The 16,174-nt window shown below is 43.0% G+C and overlaps 1 protein-coding gene across 1 annotated transcript in view; it reads left to right on the plus strand.

The window, feature by feature from the left end:
• The first annotated feature begins 248 nt into the window (after positions 1-248).
• Positions 249-16,174, plus strand: part of FSHR (follicle stimulating hormone receptor) — a 77,277-nt gene continuing 61,351 nt past the window's right edge. Inside the window, exon 1 of the mRNA XM_010073341.1 lies at positions 249-400. Within this exon, the coding sequence (XP_010071643.1) occupies positions 249-400 (152 nt within the window). The remainder of the gene's footprint in view (positions 401-16,174) is intronic.

The raw sequence follows: 16,174 nt of genomic DNA on the forward strand, positions 1-16,174 counted from the left end.
TTTCAACACCACTTAAAATATGAAATACTTTTGCCACTGGAAAATCAGGATTGCTTCTTTCCATCCCTACTCCAAGGCCATAAAGGATGTGGGGCCATGAACTGAAAAGTGCTGAGAAATCATCCCCCAAGAGCCACGTGGTTCATCCCAGCTTTTGGGGCGGATCTTCCATCCAGGGAGTTGGGCTGGGAGGTCTCTGCATTCCTTCCTTTCAGATGAAGGCGAGGAGCACAGATGTGAAGGCAGAGATGTCTCTGGTCCTCGCCTGGTTGCTGGTTTTCCTGGTGGGCTGCTGGGGATGTCAGCACCACACCTGCCGCTGCGCAGGCAGGGTCTTTGTTTGTCAGGAGAGCAAGGTGGTCCAGGTTCCCCGGGACATCCCCGCCAACGCCACCGAACTGTGAGTAGGGAGAGGGGAGGGTTGCTGGCTCTCGACACGAGCTGCTGCGTGGCAAGCCAAGGGTCCGGCTCGTAGGGAGTCACTTGGGAGATTTACACCAGCTGTTTGGAAAGCACAGCCCTTCCTCCGGCGCTCGCTTCATTACATCTTGAAGCTCCTCTCTGGTACTCTGGTTGTGCTCATTTTAAGATCTCTGTTAAGGAAAGATAGGGTATGTTATACTGTAAAGCGCAGCCTAAATTTTAAGCAAGCTTCCTTGGTGCTGCGACCGTAATTTGAAGCATAAAGCCAAAGCTTTCTTAACAGCTTGCATTAGTGTTGTCGAAACGTGTAGAGTGACTTGTCTGCCCCAAACAACTTGATGAGGAGCGTTTGCATTCGTACTGCGGGAGTTTGTGCTCGTTTGCCAAGAAGCAACTTAATGTTTTCTTTTTGAAATCACGGAGGCAGTACAGAAAGGGCTCTGATCAACGTGGAGAGTGATCCTCCTCTCTCTGGGGAGCAGCACGGCTGCAGCTGGAGAGGGAGGACAACGTAAAGATACCATACGGCGTTACTCGAGGAAGGGTTTTGTCTATCTTAAAGCCTCTCTTTGTTTCCATAAAGTAATAGGAGCACTGCTGTATGACAGCTGTTTTCTGTGTCAGTAGTACTAGCGAGTGAAAGGGCTTATACAGGGGCAAGTATGTAACTGTGCAAATGATTGTTTTCATTTTAATATTTTTTGAAAACCAGTGATATCACTGTTTGCCTACACCCATGGTCACCTGGCATTGTTAGGACCTAATGTAAAAAAAAAAAAAAAAAAAAAAAAAAAAAAAAAAAAAAAAAAAAAGAAAGGAGTAGCCCTGGATAAACTCTTTGATTAATCAGTGGAGTGGCATGTTTGGAGGGAGGATCCGAGGAAGAATGATACATCACTGGTTGGAAAAATACACCTCTATCATGGTTTTACACACCACAACATGTCAGTTTTCCCAGGGCAGAAGTTCTGTTTCGTTCAGAAGGAGGAGCTGTTATGCTCACTGAGTAAGCAGGCCACAGTGAAAACTTGAGAAAAATGTCTGAATTAACCACAGAAGGTCGGTAAAAGTTTAAATCATTCTCACAAATAGAAGGGAAAAATAATCCGTCTGTGAGTTAGGTCATCCAAATCCTGAGCGAACCGTGCTCCGGGCACACGCCTGCTAATTTTGTTTAATTTTGCTTTGATTGTTGCTTTAGTTTACATGCTTAAGGTCTGCCATCTAGGGATGCAGCAAAAGCAATTTATAGTTATTTCTGCAAAGAAACAGAGTTTTATATCACCAAAAAGCATCTGTTAGTAAAATGGGATTTGTTTGCGGCAGATCCTTGTTAATTTTTCAGGGTTTGCTGAGGATGCTAACTTGCAAGTTCCTCAGCTTGAGTGTGTATTCTCCGAAACAGGTCGACTACACCGTTAGTGTGACCGAAACCAGCAACTGAATCCTTCCTTGTGGCAGCATCCTATGAACACTGGAGTTAGAACTTTTTGACTCGACTCCCTTCTCACACCAACTTTTGGTTCCCTGGGAGGTAATTCTGGTCCCGTTAAATCAGTATAGAATTGGGACCGATTTCAGCGCGGCTGGAGAGTTTGTCCATGAACACTCTATAGAGTTGCTCTGAATGTATCAAATGTCAATATTACTGAAGCCGGCCACATTAGCTGAAGAGCTATTAAGTGACAGTTAAACCTTAGATTTTCCTAAAAGGTCAAAGGAGGACTCTAGAAAGGTGCCTTCCTACGTGTCTCTCCGCTGAGTGCCCGGAGGGGTGACTGAGGTGACTAAAATAGAGCTTACTGCTCCCGGTGCTCTTGCAAATGCACTGTTGGTATAAAAGCTTGCTTCATGTTTCTTCAAAAAGTCTCAATGAGACAAAAGGATTTTAAAATCAGTGTAGCAACCCGAGCACAGATGGCCGCGGTGTCTAAAGACCCTGTACAGGACACAAGCACAGATTTCTTGTTAAGTATTGCTCTTGCAAGCTACTTTTTACACTTAAGAGCTCACTCTGGAAGTGCTGGATTTGGTCTATTTTTGTTTGGTGTAAAGGAGGGGATTTTCTTCAGTACACTTAAAGCCCTTCACCCTCCCTTATGTGGTCTTGATAGCTTTCCGAAGCTATCCTCGTGTCCTTTCCTAGTGACTTTTAGATGTTGAATAACATGCAGGTGAAAGCTTTGGAGAGTGAGCAGGAGCCTGACAAGGCTCAAGTACTTCTCCTGTTGCTGTCTGTGTTTCTGTTCCACTACTACTTAAGTCAGGACACTGGCATGTGGCAGCCTGTTCTGGTGCTTGGTAACAGAACTCAGGATAAAGGTAAAGCTTTTTGCTATTGATGATGATGATTATTATTATCATCATCATCATCTATTTGTTGAGGGTTGGTCGCTGACACATGCTGCCCTGATGGGTTTCTTTGTGGTTGGTTTCCCAACAGCAAGAGCTTATGCTCCGTGGTGACCGTGAGCTCTGTGGCGTGGTGCAGGAGTCAGGGTTTTGCTCCTGGTTGGATTAGCATCTACTTTAGCAAGGGTGTTGCAAAGGGGAGGACTGGCAGCCTTTACAGGGAGGGATTTTGGTTTGTACTTGCCATGTGGAAACAGAACAGGGATCTAGAAACCACAGGTTTTCATTAGCCTGCTTGCTGCTCCAGCTACTTTTTCACTTACACTGAAATCTCACGAGAGGATGGTTACAGCGTGGTTTGTACATCGCTGCTTGCAGATTCGCAAGCACTCTGCAGCTGGCATGCTCCGAGTGTTTGCAGAGGAGGTGGTTATGAGCTGTTCTGCTTTATAATCTTCGTCTGTAAGAGCAGTTGGATAGAAGAATCTGTGGCATTTTTCTAGAGATACTGAAATGCCTATGAGAAATGCAGATGGCTCTGACTTACAACTCGGGAGGTAACCCGTGAGTAACCACAGGCCCAAAGTTCAGATGGAAAACGTGGGTTCATCTGTGCCAAAGTATGAACTATTAATTGCCTCGCAGAGTGGGAGAGGGTAGCAACTCAGTAGTCACCTAAAGCAGCTTAGTCCTGGAAGATTTAAAACAGTTTTAAAATCCAGTGTCAATCCTTAGTACTCGCTGAGATTTCATTTAGTCATTAGAGGTCTTGCTGTGACAAAGCAATGCAAACAAAAATAACTCGTCGGAATAGAACAGATCTTTCTTAAGATTTAGCAAACTACTTAAAGCAGAAACATGTGAATATCAACTGACAATACAACTCAAAATGTCAGGAGAAGCTTGCTCATTCTCTTACAGCACCCTTCCTTGCTTTTGGGATTTTCATCTCAGCAGTGCTTGCAATTGCTCTGATGGTGTCCCAGGGAAACAGAGAGCTCTACCCCAGCAGGTAGGTGCAGCCACTGGGGCAATGGGCTGTATCTCTGATTTGACAAAGTAAAGCATCAGTACAAGGCAGCTTAAGAAGGGAGGTGAAAAAGGCTGCTTGGTCCAATTCTGCTCGCAGTCCTGCAGGGTTATGTGACAGAAATGTTAATATCGGCATTTTACCTGCATCCTGTAACTCCTGTTGTTACAAAAAGATATCGGGATATCAAATTTGGTCATGTTGTATTTGTTAGAAAGAGAAACAGCCTGCAACTCGGTTACTTTCCTAATTTTCTCCTGCTTCTAAACTCTACTCCCATGACATTTATTCCTCCTTAGCGTAGCAGCCAACAGCAGCGTGTAGACGTTGACCAGTCGGTTCCTTCTGCCTGGTTGTTTCACACCATGGGGACAATACAAGAAACATCTCTTGGGAATGGAAGCTCCTTAAATAAAGCTTGCAAGCTTGGATATGTGACTCAGATAATCAAAAGGAGTTGTTTAATATGTTAGCATGCCAGAGGCTTCGGCAGGAGAGTGGTGCCGGCTTTAGAAAGGAGTGACGGAGACGACTGAAATAATTGATGATGGAGATGGTCCGTCATTGGGCACCCATCTGTCAAAGTGCTGCCTATGAGGAAACTGCAGATAAAATAAAGAAGGCCTAGGCTTGATTACGTGGTGGTTTGTATTTTAGAAACCATTCTCCGGCTTCACTAGCCAGTTTAGCCATTGTCAGAGCAGTTTAGAGGTGTGGTATACAGAGAGTTTTCTCCCAAGCGTCTGCAAACTGTAACAGTGGGGTTCTCCACTTGCTCTCTGTATAGAAGTTTTTGTACAACCGCTCAAGGATATTTATTTTAGACTGTGAAGCCAAGGCTGAGTAGATGTCTGACCACTAAAAGAGCAGCTGCCTTGAAATAGCAAGTTCTGTGTTAATGACTGAGTGAGTCAGAAGCTGCAAATGATGGGAACAGGAGCTGCAATCCTGTTCTGGACAGCTGCAATTAGGAATTTTTTTTTTATGCTTTCGCATTTGAAGTTGAAATTACCTTGAAACCTGCAAGCAAATTACAGTTCTTGCTCAGGTGTTTGTACTGGTGGGCTGACCTTAATCTAAGAAAGATGGTGTGGAGATGATAAAGTAAGCTAACCGAATGAAGACCCATGAAGCTCTGAAGTCCCTGTGTTGTGGTGGTTAATCATATGGTTAATCAAAAACCCCACATGTTATCCCAAGGGAATGAGAATATTTGCACAGCGGAGCATTTTGAGAACATATTGCATGAGATGTAAGGTTTTTCTTTTTTTTTTTTTTTTTTTTTTTTTTTTTATTTAAACCAGCTTTGCTTCTGTTAGGGTAGAAAAAAGTCTACTGTCTATGTTCTTCTCTTCCTGAATTTAGGATCAGTTAATACTTTGGAGCAGAAAGCTATAGAGGTTGCTGTACAAACACTGGCTGTATTGGTGGAGTGGTCCAACGCTTATACTGGATTCTGTACTACTCTCACTTTTCACTGAGAGGATGAAAAGAAATAGGCAGAGAAAAAGAAAAAAAAAAAGAAAAGGAAGAAAGTGACACTAAAAAATAATAAAATCAGCAGGGCAGATCTTCAGCTATTATAAACTACCAAGTACGTATCTATAGAAACATCCAGTTTCCAAAGCTTCAGGAGCTTTTCAACATGAGGAGGTATGCTGCACACAATGGGAGCTGCTCTGCAGCACAGTACTCTCTGCTGGCTTCCCCATGGTACTACGGCAATGAATACATACACATGACTTTCACCTGACTTACAATGACTGCAGCTTGATGCATCTAGCAGAGATGTATGATCGAGTCCGAAGATGTATAGATGTGTGCCTATGCATCTAATGTATCTTTGAAATCAAAGTGCATTCACTTTAAATTTAATGGCAAGTATATGACTTGTTAAATCACTGTGTGCTTGCAGCATTGAGAGGGTACCAAGGTCTACGCCAGCTGATGCCCTTCGCTGGGGTCACCTACAGTGAGATGCTCCCAATGTACAAGTTCTGGCTTTTTTGTCAGCCTCTGTCTCGCACACATGAAAAGCAGAGGGCCCGCGTCACATCCCCACACATCTGACACCAGGTGAAATGCGTTCCTGAGGCTGATCAGCTCCACATCCCAAAATAAAGCCTCTTTGTTAGGCATTTTAGTTACATTCTGCTTCTGTTCCTACAAGGAATCCAAACCTGCCTATTGAATGAGATTATCATCAATGTTTTTCTAAAGTGTTTGGAAGATTAAACTAGTCATTTGTAGGCGTTACATTTCCTTGTCTCGAATACGGTGTCTTCATCTTGGGTGTCTCCCCATTGAAATCTTCTTTCATATAATTATAACCGAGGAGAGCTTGACAGTAATATTATTCATGAGATGCGAGCTGGTAAATACCGAGGTTTAGTGTAGAGGCACAGCAAGAGAGAAAAGCCCTGGTAAGATCGGAAATAAGTTGTTTCAAACTAAAATGTCATTAAAGTAGAGAAGTTGGTAAGCCTAAGGGACATTACAAAGTAGGATGGAGGTCTATCTTTTACTTCTCTAACAAGGACATGAATCACAAAACAGATGTAAGGAATCATGAATTCACTGGTGTCGTGCAGCAGTGAATTTGCTTTGCTCTGAACGGCACGCCACACTAAACTCTTCAACAGCATGAATGATTTCCTAGCATCATTTACTCCCCTTACTACAGCTTCTCACAACTCATCAGTTTTCACTGCGCAGAATTAAAACACTGTGTTTCAGACTTTGTTGCCTTCTCTTTTCTAATATTAAAATGTATTAACTTCATCTTTCATCCCACCCAGGGACACCCAGACACTTTGGCACAGGGAATCCTAGTGATGCTCAAAGGTGACTGTCACTAGCAGGGAGAACAGGGCATGGTCAGGGCTCTAGGGAAAAGTTTTCAAGGGTGCTTTTATGAGTTTGAGAAACATTAAAGTGCTTCTGTGTTTCTGTCTCAGCTTTGGGGAGCTGCCCTCCCATCCCTTACAGAGGGAGCTCAGGGTGTTTATTCAGAGGGGGATGCAGAAAGGTGGGAGCGGGGGTGTCCCTCGTGGTCTGACCCAGCAGGGTACAAGCCACTGGGTCAAGGGTAAGAGCCACCAAGCCAGGACAACTCATCTGTTATCCCCGTATCTGCGTTTGTCCATGCAATGTGCTTTCAGCTCCTCGCTCAGCTTTATAAATGACAGCTTGGGAATTTGAGTTAATAGTTTTCTGGATCTGGCCCTTAGCAAAGTCCTATTAGCATTGCAGTCCTGAAGAATAAAGCTTATTATGTCCTTAAAACCCAGGCCATGCCTCTTAAATTAAAAATAAATAAATAAAAATGCTTCTAAAATACTTTATTTTCCCAGCAGTGTTTCTGATGTGTAATGGAGAAGAGATCTCCAATGGAACGTGTCTTTGAAAGCTCCAAATGGAATTCCTCTGGAAGAGTATCACAGGCTAAATCATTGTCTGATAAGCCAGCAGGAGAAAGTCCACTGGGCAGCTCCATGACTTCCGTTGTGGATGCCAAAGGGTTCTCGCTGGGCTGGCATATCACTGAAAATGCTGAGTACATGGAGAGAACAGTTGCACAGAAGAGAGATGCCAAGGGACTATCCATCCCCAAGGGGATAGCTCCTCTAACTGCTAGCAATTTATATGCAGGAGGGGGTCCTGCAAAGCCAGACCAAATTATCTAGCAAAATAAAACAAACCCATTAGACACCTAACTGAAGAGTGAAATAAATCCATGGAAAGTTCAACGCACCTCACTCTTCTAACTTGATGGCATTTTGGTTAGTTCTGCTTAACTTTCCTGAGTGTCCTTGTGCAGGTGAGCTAAATTAGTTCACAGCTAATTTAAATTGTCATAGCTTCATTAACTTCAGTGGAAAGGACTAAGTTCGTTTTCACTGTCTGGCGATGGGGACCTCCGTCAGCCCTGTGTTGTTCATTTTGGCAGCAGCGGGTTGGTAATTAATGTGCCTGTGTTTGGTAAACATGATACTTTGGACACAAAAGACAGGGATGATTTTTCATAGAGGTCTATTGGTTTTGCACAGCAAGGGGCAAGCACTTGGGTAGGGAAAAATGGGCAAGCACGTGGGTTGGGAAATTCACTTTTCTTTGTTTAAGACCTCGACCTTTTCAGACAAAACCTGTAAATTATTTCACACTTTTTGCCTGCGGTGTGATTGGACTGCTCTTATTAGCAGTGAAATTTAAGCCATTAAAATAAAGCTTATTTCAAATTATAGGTCAGAGTCAAGCCTGGATTTCATATCGGAGTACAGAAAATTATTTCTTCTAATTGTCTTTTACATACCCTGTAATAAGGAGCTCAACTTCTGCCTGTACTCAGGTGCAGTTTCCTTGATGTTGGGGGTCTAGAGTTAGGAAAGCTTGTGATTTGTTTGCTTTTGCTTAATGTATTCTTCCAAATATCCTTAGGTGTTCCAGGAAGGTATGGATGCTTCTTATCTCCCATTACCTTATCAGGCAACTCAGATGCATTTGCTCTCAGTTAGCTAGAGGAGAATTTACCGGCTGCTATTACGCGCAAAGGGAGGCATGTTTCTGAGTGAAATGAAAACAGCCTTCAACCCAACTCAGAGGAACCACTCTTTGTTTTTCATAAGTATATTGAGCTTTCTGAGCCTCTGTGTTTGCCTGGACTAGCTAACTAAAACTCTGTCCACTCACTTATCTACTCAAGAACGCGGTTACTGGTCAGCGTTTCAACATATTTGCCTGGAATTCCTCTTTTGTGAATGCCTGTGGAGCATTGCTGTGGTAATCATCCCACTGACAAAGTTTCCCCATAGCACACACGAGGACATACTTTCTGATATGAATCCTTGTCCAAATACAGTCAGTTAATTGGAGTTAATCTGTAAATATTTATTTGTGAGAAATCTATGGCAGTGGTTTTCCAAAAACACTGCGTGCACAAACATGCAGTGGGGAAAACTTCCAAGTTTTCAGTGTTTGAGTCATCTTTCGTTGGAGAGTGGAGCAAGGAGGGAATATGCTTTCAAATGATAGTCAGCGGATTTTTTTTTTTTTTTAAATTGAAATAGTAGTGTGTAAGGAAGAACTGGATTGACTGTGTGAAGCCTGGAAAAGAAAATGGTGTTTGTTTTCTCCAGAGAGTCTCTGGTGTCTTGTGTTTATGTTGTGAACACAGAGCTGTGGGATGCAGTGGGATACTCAAAGCAATCTCCCCTTACCCCAAACCCAGATCCTACCCAAAGAAGTGAAGGGAATAGCGTGTGTGCACACACCTGCGCCCATGCTCGCGGTGTCTGTGTGTTTAACCTCTTTCTCTACCAGCGTGACTCCAGGCAAAGATGAGGATGGGAAACAGGGACACGTATATGTAGGTGTAACTGATAAAAGGGCCAAGGCTGAGGTGGGAGGGAGCAGCAATGGAAGGAGGGACTGTCTGCCTGTCCCTTTTTCCCAAAACCAGGAGCGTGGGATGGGAAGAAATGGTATGTAGTTTTTTGCAGTTGGTTTTCTTCACTATAAAGGATTGTCACATGGGCAGGCTAAGGATTATAATGGTTCTCTTTAGACACCTTCTTTTGCCTTTTAATGGTTTTATATTCTGTGCTGTGCCTCCTGCTTAGAAATGATCCCTGGCTTTCTACCCTTGGCTTTGAGAGGTTTGGATTTCAGTTCTAATTTCAGGGTAAGCTTTGATTTCTTTTTTCACTTGTACCATCACATGCTATAAATGTGATGGTAACTACCAGGAGGTAGTTTCGTTAACTTCTGGGAAGCAATAAATTCTGAAGAGCCTTTCCTCAGAGTCCAGAAAAAAATTTCTAGACATACAGAAATTTCTGGACAAGCAAGGTGTAAGAAGAGGGGCTATAAATGCCCCTGCTGTGGGAAGACAGTGGGTTGACGCTAAAAAACCTGCCTTGTCCCAAAGTTTCCTTTGGCCAATAGAGGGGTTATGGAAATTCTTTCTTTCTTTTTTTTTTTTTTTTTTTTTGGCAAGTGGAGAGTCATAAAAGAAGTACAGACTGTGTCAGAAAATGACAGCAAAACAAGAAATGCCCCAGCAGAACAACAACTCTCTGTAGGTAGAATTACTGGTTTGGGGAAATGCTCACTGTATCCAAATCCCAGGAGCTGTAATTTCCTATCTCCAGTATATTGTTGCCGTGGCAGGTGAAGCCCAAACCTCACTCTTCAGTGCTTTGAAATCAGTGTTAGTGGCCCCTGTGAGGGAATACCCTACAAGAAAATCTAGGTTTTGGTTCCACTGGCATTCGTACACATCCTAATTACTTGCACAAGCATCCCCGCTGCCTTCCAGTGGGACGGATCGCAGGTGTGAAACTACCCATCTGTACGTATTTGCAGATTCAGGACTTTGTGCTATTGCAGTAGACAGGAAACCACTCTAGGGAAAAATAAAACGAGTGTTGAAAGCACAAATGAAATAGGTAGCCAACTGTTTAAATTTATTTTAAATTATTAGGGGAGTTTGTAATTGTTTTAATGAGCCATATGGAAATGATAAGATTTTCTGAGGGCTCACACAGTTTTCTATAAATATTAACTGATTTCACAACATTCCTGGTAAGTATGTAAACATAATTTTATCCACTAAAGAAATGGCAAAACTATAGGATATAAAGGACAGGCAATTTCCCAAGAGCACGGGGTAACGAACCAGTGGTTTAGCTGGGACTATAGCCCCTTCAGGACCTTATTCACCAGACCGTAGTCCCATGGCAATATATTTCTTTGTGCAAAAGAATAAAATAAATTACCTCTTGCACATTCATGTTCCTTTCTAATAACTGTTTCTCATCACAGGAAGGCTTTAAGCTCAGTGTCATGAAAGGCAGACCTGCTGCTGTGAATGTCCTAAATAAGGTAGTACAAAGTCATCGCTCTACTATTTTTTTAATGTTCAAGTGATGGATATACCATTTCAGTGAGTTTTTTTCCCTCAAATATATTTTTACTGACGTGGTACCTCTGCATCATCACCTTTTCCACTTTCTTCATTTCCGTACTTTTCTCGTATCGGTTTCTGTTCCTCTGTTAGAAAAGCAGCGTTTCACAGGAGCATCACAGTCAGTAATTTAAAGACAGCTGAGGTGGAGGTTTTTGCGGGCATTTCAGTTACAGATAACTGTTGGCTCTGTTCTGGTCATAGGGCTGCCTGCAGAGCACAACTGGAAGGTTTGCATCCCTTTGTGAGTTTAGCTGCTATCTATATGCCTCCTTAGCTAGAACCCTTCATAAATACATGAATGATGCCATCTATAGGATTATTTTTTTATATCCAGTATTCATGCAGCAAACAATATCACAAAATTACATCCTTCGTGTCCCTACGTGTTATTACCATGTTGTATCGGTGCAACTAGCATGCTGCATGGGCCCACACCCCAGAAATTGGGTTGTTTTCTGAGCGCTTTCCCCTGGAAGTTGGAGCACATCCATCCCGGGTGTCACAGGAGCGCTGCACGGGCTGGACACATAGGCGTGAGTCTCCACGAAGTGCCCATCACGGAGCTCTTGCCCTTGGACGTACTGATGGCCTGATCCGGTGGGGGCAGCCTTGTAGCTTCAGGGTGGTGGTCCAGCAGCAGCAGCCAGGGCTTTGCCATTTCGTTCGTCCTTCAGAGGCGCGAATGCTGCCTAGAAGAAACGCTTCGGTGGCACTAGGAAACAGGGAGACTGGCTCTCTGTTCAGGCCTTTGAAAGACACTATTTTTCTTCCTCTCTGTATGAGGCTGCCAAGAGGCAGCCTTGGTTCTAGGTGTAGATTCACCTGTGTGGTGTCCTCCGGGCTGAATGCACATCGTGGTGGTTATCAGATGAAACAGGGAATGAGGCGGGGGGGGGGGGGGATTGTGTCTCCTTGAAGATTTTCTGCATTCCACAGAAAGCTTGTTCAGCTCTGCTTTGAAGGGATGGCAGGCTGCCGTCTATATTAGCAGTGCCTTATTTGCCAGCTAGAGTATGTCTTTGAAATGTTCACTGTATAGAGGAGTTCATACATTTCTGTAAAGCACCTTACGCTATTATCCTACTTTTATGAACAACAGTTTTGGGCTTCAGTCTATGTTGTGTAGAAACACTCAGGGGTTTGTTAGTCTGAACTCAGCTGATTCAGGTTGGGTCTCCATCCTAGAAGCCCACAAGTCCCAGAAGCCTTAATCTTCAATATGAAGTCAACTGCTTTTCTTAAAATGCCCCAAAGAAGGAAACAGTGCACCTAGATTAGATGGAGGTCTAAATTTCACCTCCAGCATCAAGTACAGCATCAGTACAGGAGTTCCCATGGCATTGAGTTCCCCCAGTTGGAAACTCTTTTTCCAACATCAGTATCTGTATTTCAGCAGCTGCTGAAACAGAACCCAACGACCATGCTTTCCCGCTAGCCTCCTAACAGCATGCTTCCAAGATGTGCTTGGCTTGCGTGGTCATCTGAATGTTCTTCCGTCTTGTTAATCTTATTGGAGAGGTGACGATGGAAAATACTTTCTGCAAAGAAACCACCGGTGTCAAACTGATCACTGACCATTCCCTGCTATCGTAATGCTGAAATAGCAATACTACAGTGTCAGAGGCTACTTCTGCCAGATAAAGGGATAATGAGCTGAAACATCTGTGTGTTTCAGAGGATTAATCTGGAGTGAAAGAAGTAGGAAAATCAAAAAGCATGCACAAAGGCAGACAATATGTTAGTTGTAGCTTTCTGTACTTCCATTGCATGTTATTTGCTCTTCTGTAACTCAAATGGGTCCTAAATATTGCTTTGGTGAACGATAATAAGGGTAGCACTTGTAGAAACTGCAACTTTTGCCAAAAGCAGCATAAAATAATCTTTTAAACACTGCAGTCTTAAAGCCCTAGGAAATAAGCATCCTTTACAACTGTCAAACTCAGAAGCAAACGTTCATTTTCTCGTTGCCAAAAGCGTGCCTTAGTCTGAGAAAGTGAGAGAGAATGACCGCTGTCGTGCCCACTCTTTGAACAATCTATTTGCAACAATAGATAAGAATGTTATATTTAAAAAAATAAAAATAAAAGGTGGTTGGCTAGTGAGATGAAAGAATCAAAAGGACTGAAATAACAAGCACTACATCTAGCCCAACTGGTCAAGGGGTATAAATTAGTGGCACATTTTCTTGATAAAGTGATCAACTACAAAATTCATGGATTCTCTCATTTCTGGAAAAGCCACTTCATTTTTTAAAACTGAAGAGACCTTTTACCATGTAAAACAGAGGAAAAAAATAGGAAATCCTGCAAGGAAGCTTCAATTAGAGTAATGTAAAGTGATAATGCAGATCTTTGAAATAAATCTGAGGGAAAACTTAACGATTCTGAAAAGGTATGTGTGAAATTTCGCAATGACATTTCAGGTTCAGTGATGATGCTGACTGTCATTTTTGCTGGCCCTAAAGCAAAACCAAACACGGTTAACCAAGCCTCTTGCAGCAAATTCCATCAGCTAGATAAGATGTGCAGCACTTAATGTCCAGTTCGTCAGCTGATTGTGCATGTCGCCAGAGAAGAATGTGAGGCCAACTCATTTTTTTTTTTTGTTACAAACTCTCATTGGGAAGATTCCATCTCCACATAAAGAGATTATCGTTACATTGCTGATTGCTTAACCTCTGTCCCCATTATTCAGGCTTATGCATGTGATAAAGGGTCCATCCAATAGCTGCAGAAAAATCAGTGGAAGAATTCCTATTGATTTCCATTAGATTGTGCCATAGTATTGGGCCCCATCTTTCACTGCATTGCTTTAGCACTTGGTCATCAGTACTGAGCTGTCAGCTAACAAAAGGCATGGAGCTGTGGCATCGTTTTTCTCATGATTCATGAATAGATGTGTATATAAAATGAGAGCATTAGACAAAGCCAAGTTCTTATACAATTTATACCTCTCTAATTATCTGCTGTCACAGCAAGTTGTGATTGTTTTTAATTAAGCAAACTTCCTTAGACTGGCAAGATGTGCTGTTTCATGCTTTATCCATGCTGAAAATGTTTATTTCTGGTTTGAAGTTTTAATATGAGATATCAGGGAGGTGGAAGGAGAGCAGAGGTGTCAAGCACCTTGACATCCAGTACTGTATATTATATTTCCCTAACTCTGTCCTCAAGGTGAGCAGTCCAGATAAGCCAATGATCTGCAGACTATCTAATTTGTTTTGCCATCATTTTCTTAAGTTGTCTTACGTGCAATAATCATTACAGTGTAAGTGACACTGCTGGGAAAATCAATTCTTCCTCACTGAATAGAAAATAACTTCCACTACACTTGAATCATACTTGGTATTTTGTTTATTTTGTCAGGCTCGCAGTTAACCACTGACTACTTTGGCCAATAAAGTTCTGTGTCTTCTGGCAAAGGCACTGCTTGCTATAAAACACTGTGAAATCTAGTTTCAATTGAAATGTAATAAAAACCGCTCATGGATCTACACTGAATTTTCTGTCAGATGTTCGATATTATGTCCTTGAAGATTAAAAAGTCTCTGAATATTTATTAGCAAGATGGAAGGCTATTCCAGATAGGCTTTGAACCGTGCTCATCACCGGGGCATGTGAATGACTCTCAGTAGCACATCTGTCATGGATTCTATTATTGTAAGATCATTATTCCCCTTTTGCTGTTTATCTCTAATTCAGCCACAACAATGAAGAAGACTCTGATGTGCTGTATGTGGGCACAAAGCCCACGGAACTGATGCCAGCTTTTCCACCTGAGGGTGAGCGGGAGGTAGCAGAGGTTATCAGCGCCATGCGTTCTTCTCATACCTCAGGGTGTCGTGTGGGGTGCCAAAAACCATGTCAGTTATACTATATTTGATGAAATAAATTCAAGGCTGGTAGTTTGCACCTGGCTGAATTTTAATAAGAAAGTTATACTGGGGGGCAGGGAGGGGAAGGGCTTTTATGTGCTTTAGTTTCCTGATGCTCGGAGCGTTTGGGATAAAGATCTTGCAATGAAAGCAGAGCTCATGGTGATGTCCTGGTGATGAACAGTGCAAGCCCTCCGCAAGCAGACCCAGGACTGGCTCCAACTGAGACTTGAAAACCTGTTTGGAGCTGCAATATGCTTTTCCTGGGTTTAATTTTCAGGGGAGGAGGCCATCACTAATCAATCATACCCCAATTAAGGAGGCAGCTGGGGTTCTCCATTTTTCCCTACCCTTGTAGGAGGTGTGTTACGTAGCAGGAGCATCTGTGTGCTTATGTTGCATGACTGATCTGGAGACCAGCTCTTGCAGCTGTGTGCCCAGGCAGAGGTGCCCTGTGCAGAACGGGGACCCCGCTGCTGGCACCCTCCTGCTCCGCTCCTTGGTGACCCTCTCCTGGAGTGAGACCCTGCAGCTTCCCTAGACCAAAGTCCCTCGGGGGAAAACAGAACAAAACCAATCAACCAAATAAAAAAAAACCCAAAGAGGCACACAAGGTGTCTGTGAGCAAATGTCCCCTCCCGCTGCCAAAAACCTGGGTGCAGTTAGTGACGTCCCCCTTGCTCCCCTCCAGTGGGTGGTCCTTGGCTGACTGTCTGGGGGAGAGAAAACTCATGAACGCTCTCCAGTGCCCTTTCCTAAGCTGGAGAGACACTTTTCCAGTGACTTGAACAAATATCTCTTCACCTGAGCATTAAATCCCATATATAACAAAGGATACTTTGTGCTTTTTTGTCTATTTAATTCTATTCTCCCTGCAAATTCCTACATTTATCTTCAGGATGAAGGATACACTTCCTGTTTTTTTGTTTGGTTTGTTTTGGTTTTTTTCCCTGCTGGGGAAAGGAAAAAGAAAGGGAGGCTGTGTTTGTGTTTGGATAACCAGGAGCATTTTCAGGCTCTGTATCCAGCTCCACGTACAGCTGTTCTGGGAGAGATACTGAAAAGCTGCAAGTGGATTCTTGTGCCACCTTATCTCATTCAGACAAGAGAAGATACCCCTTGGCTTATAACGATAAGCTGCAGGCTTGATCGATTTGATCTGTGCTTTTGTCCTTCTTCAGAATTTGAGCTATTGATTCTATTTATTAAAACTAATTTAAAAAACACAAGCCCTGAGTGCTCTGCTGTTCCACATCAGGCTGCTCCGGGCAGTCTGATCTGAAGCTAATCCATTCACTGCTGATTTATTTTCATTCTGTTTTCAAGCAGAGTTCTGTTCTGTGTTTCATTTTCTGTGTTTCATTTTTTTGTCCTCTGTTTCTCTCCAAGAAAAAAGACATTTAATTTCACACCTCCAGTTAGAGCTGGGGGGGGTCTAGATTCCTTTTGCTGATATATGAAGCGAGCTCAGGAAAGTTTACCTGGCTCATGTTCAAGCAGGGTTTGCTCAGATGGTGGCCCACTGTGT

The sequence above is a fragment of the Pterocles gutturalis genome, unplaced genomic scaffold (assembly GCF_000699245.1).
Source record: "Pterocles gutturalis isolate BGI_N339 unplaced genomic scaffold, ASM69924v1 scaffold9657, whole genome shotgun sequence".
In the NCBI taxonomy this organism is placed as follows: domain Eukaryota; kingdom Metazoa; phylum Chordata; class Aves; order Pterocliformes; family Pteroclidae; genus Pterocles; species Pterocles gutturalis.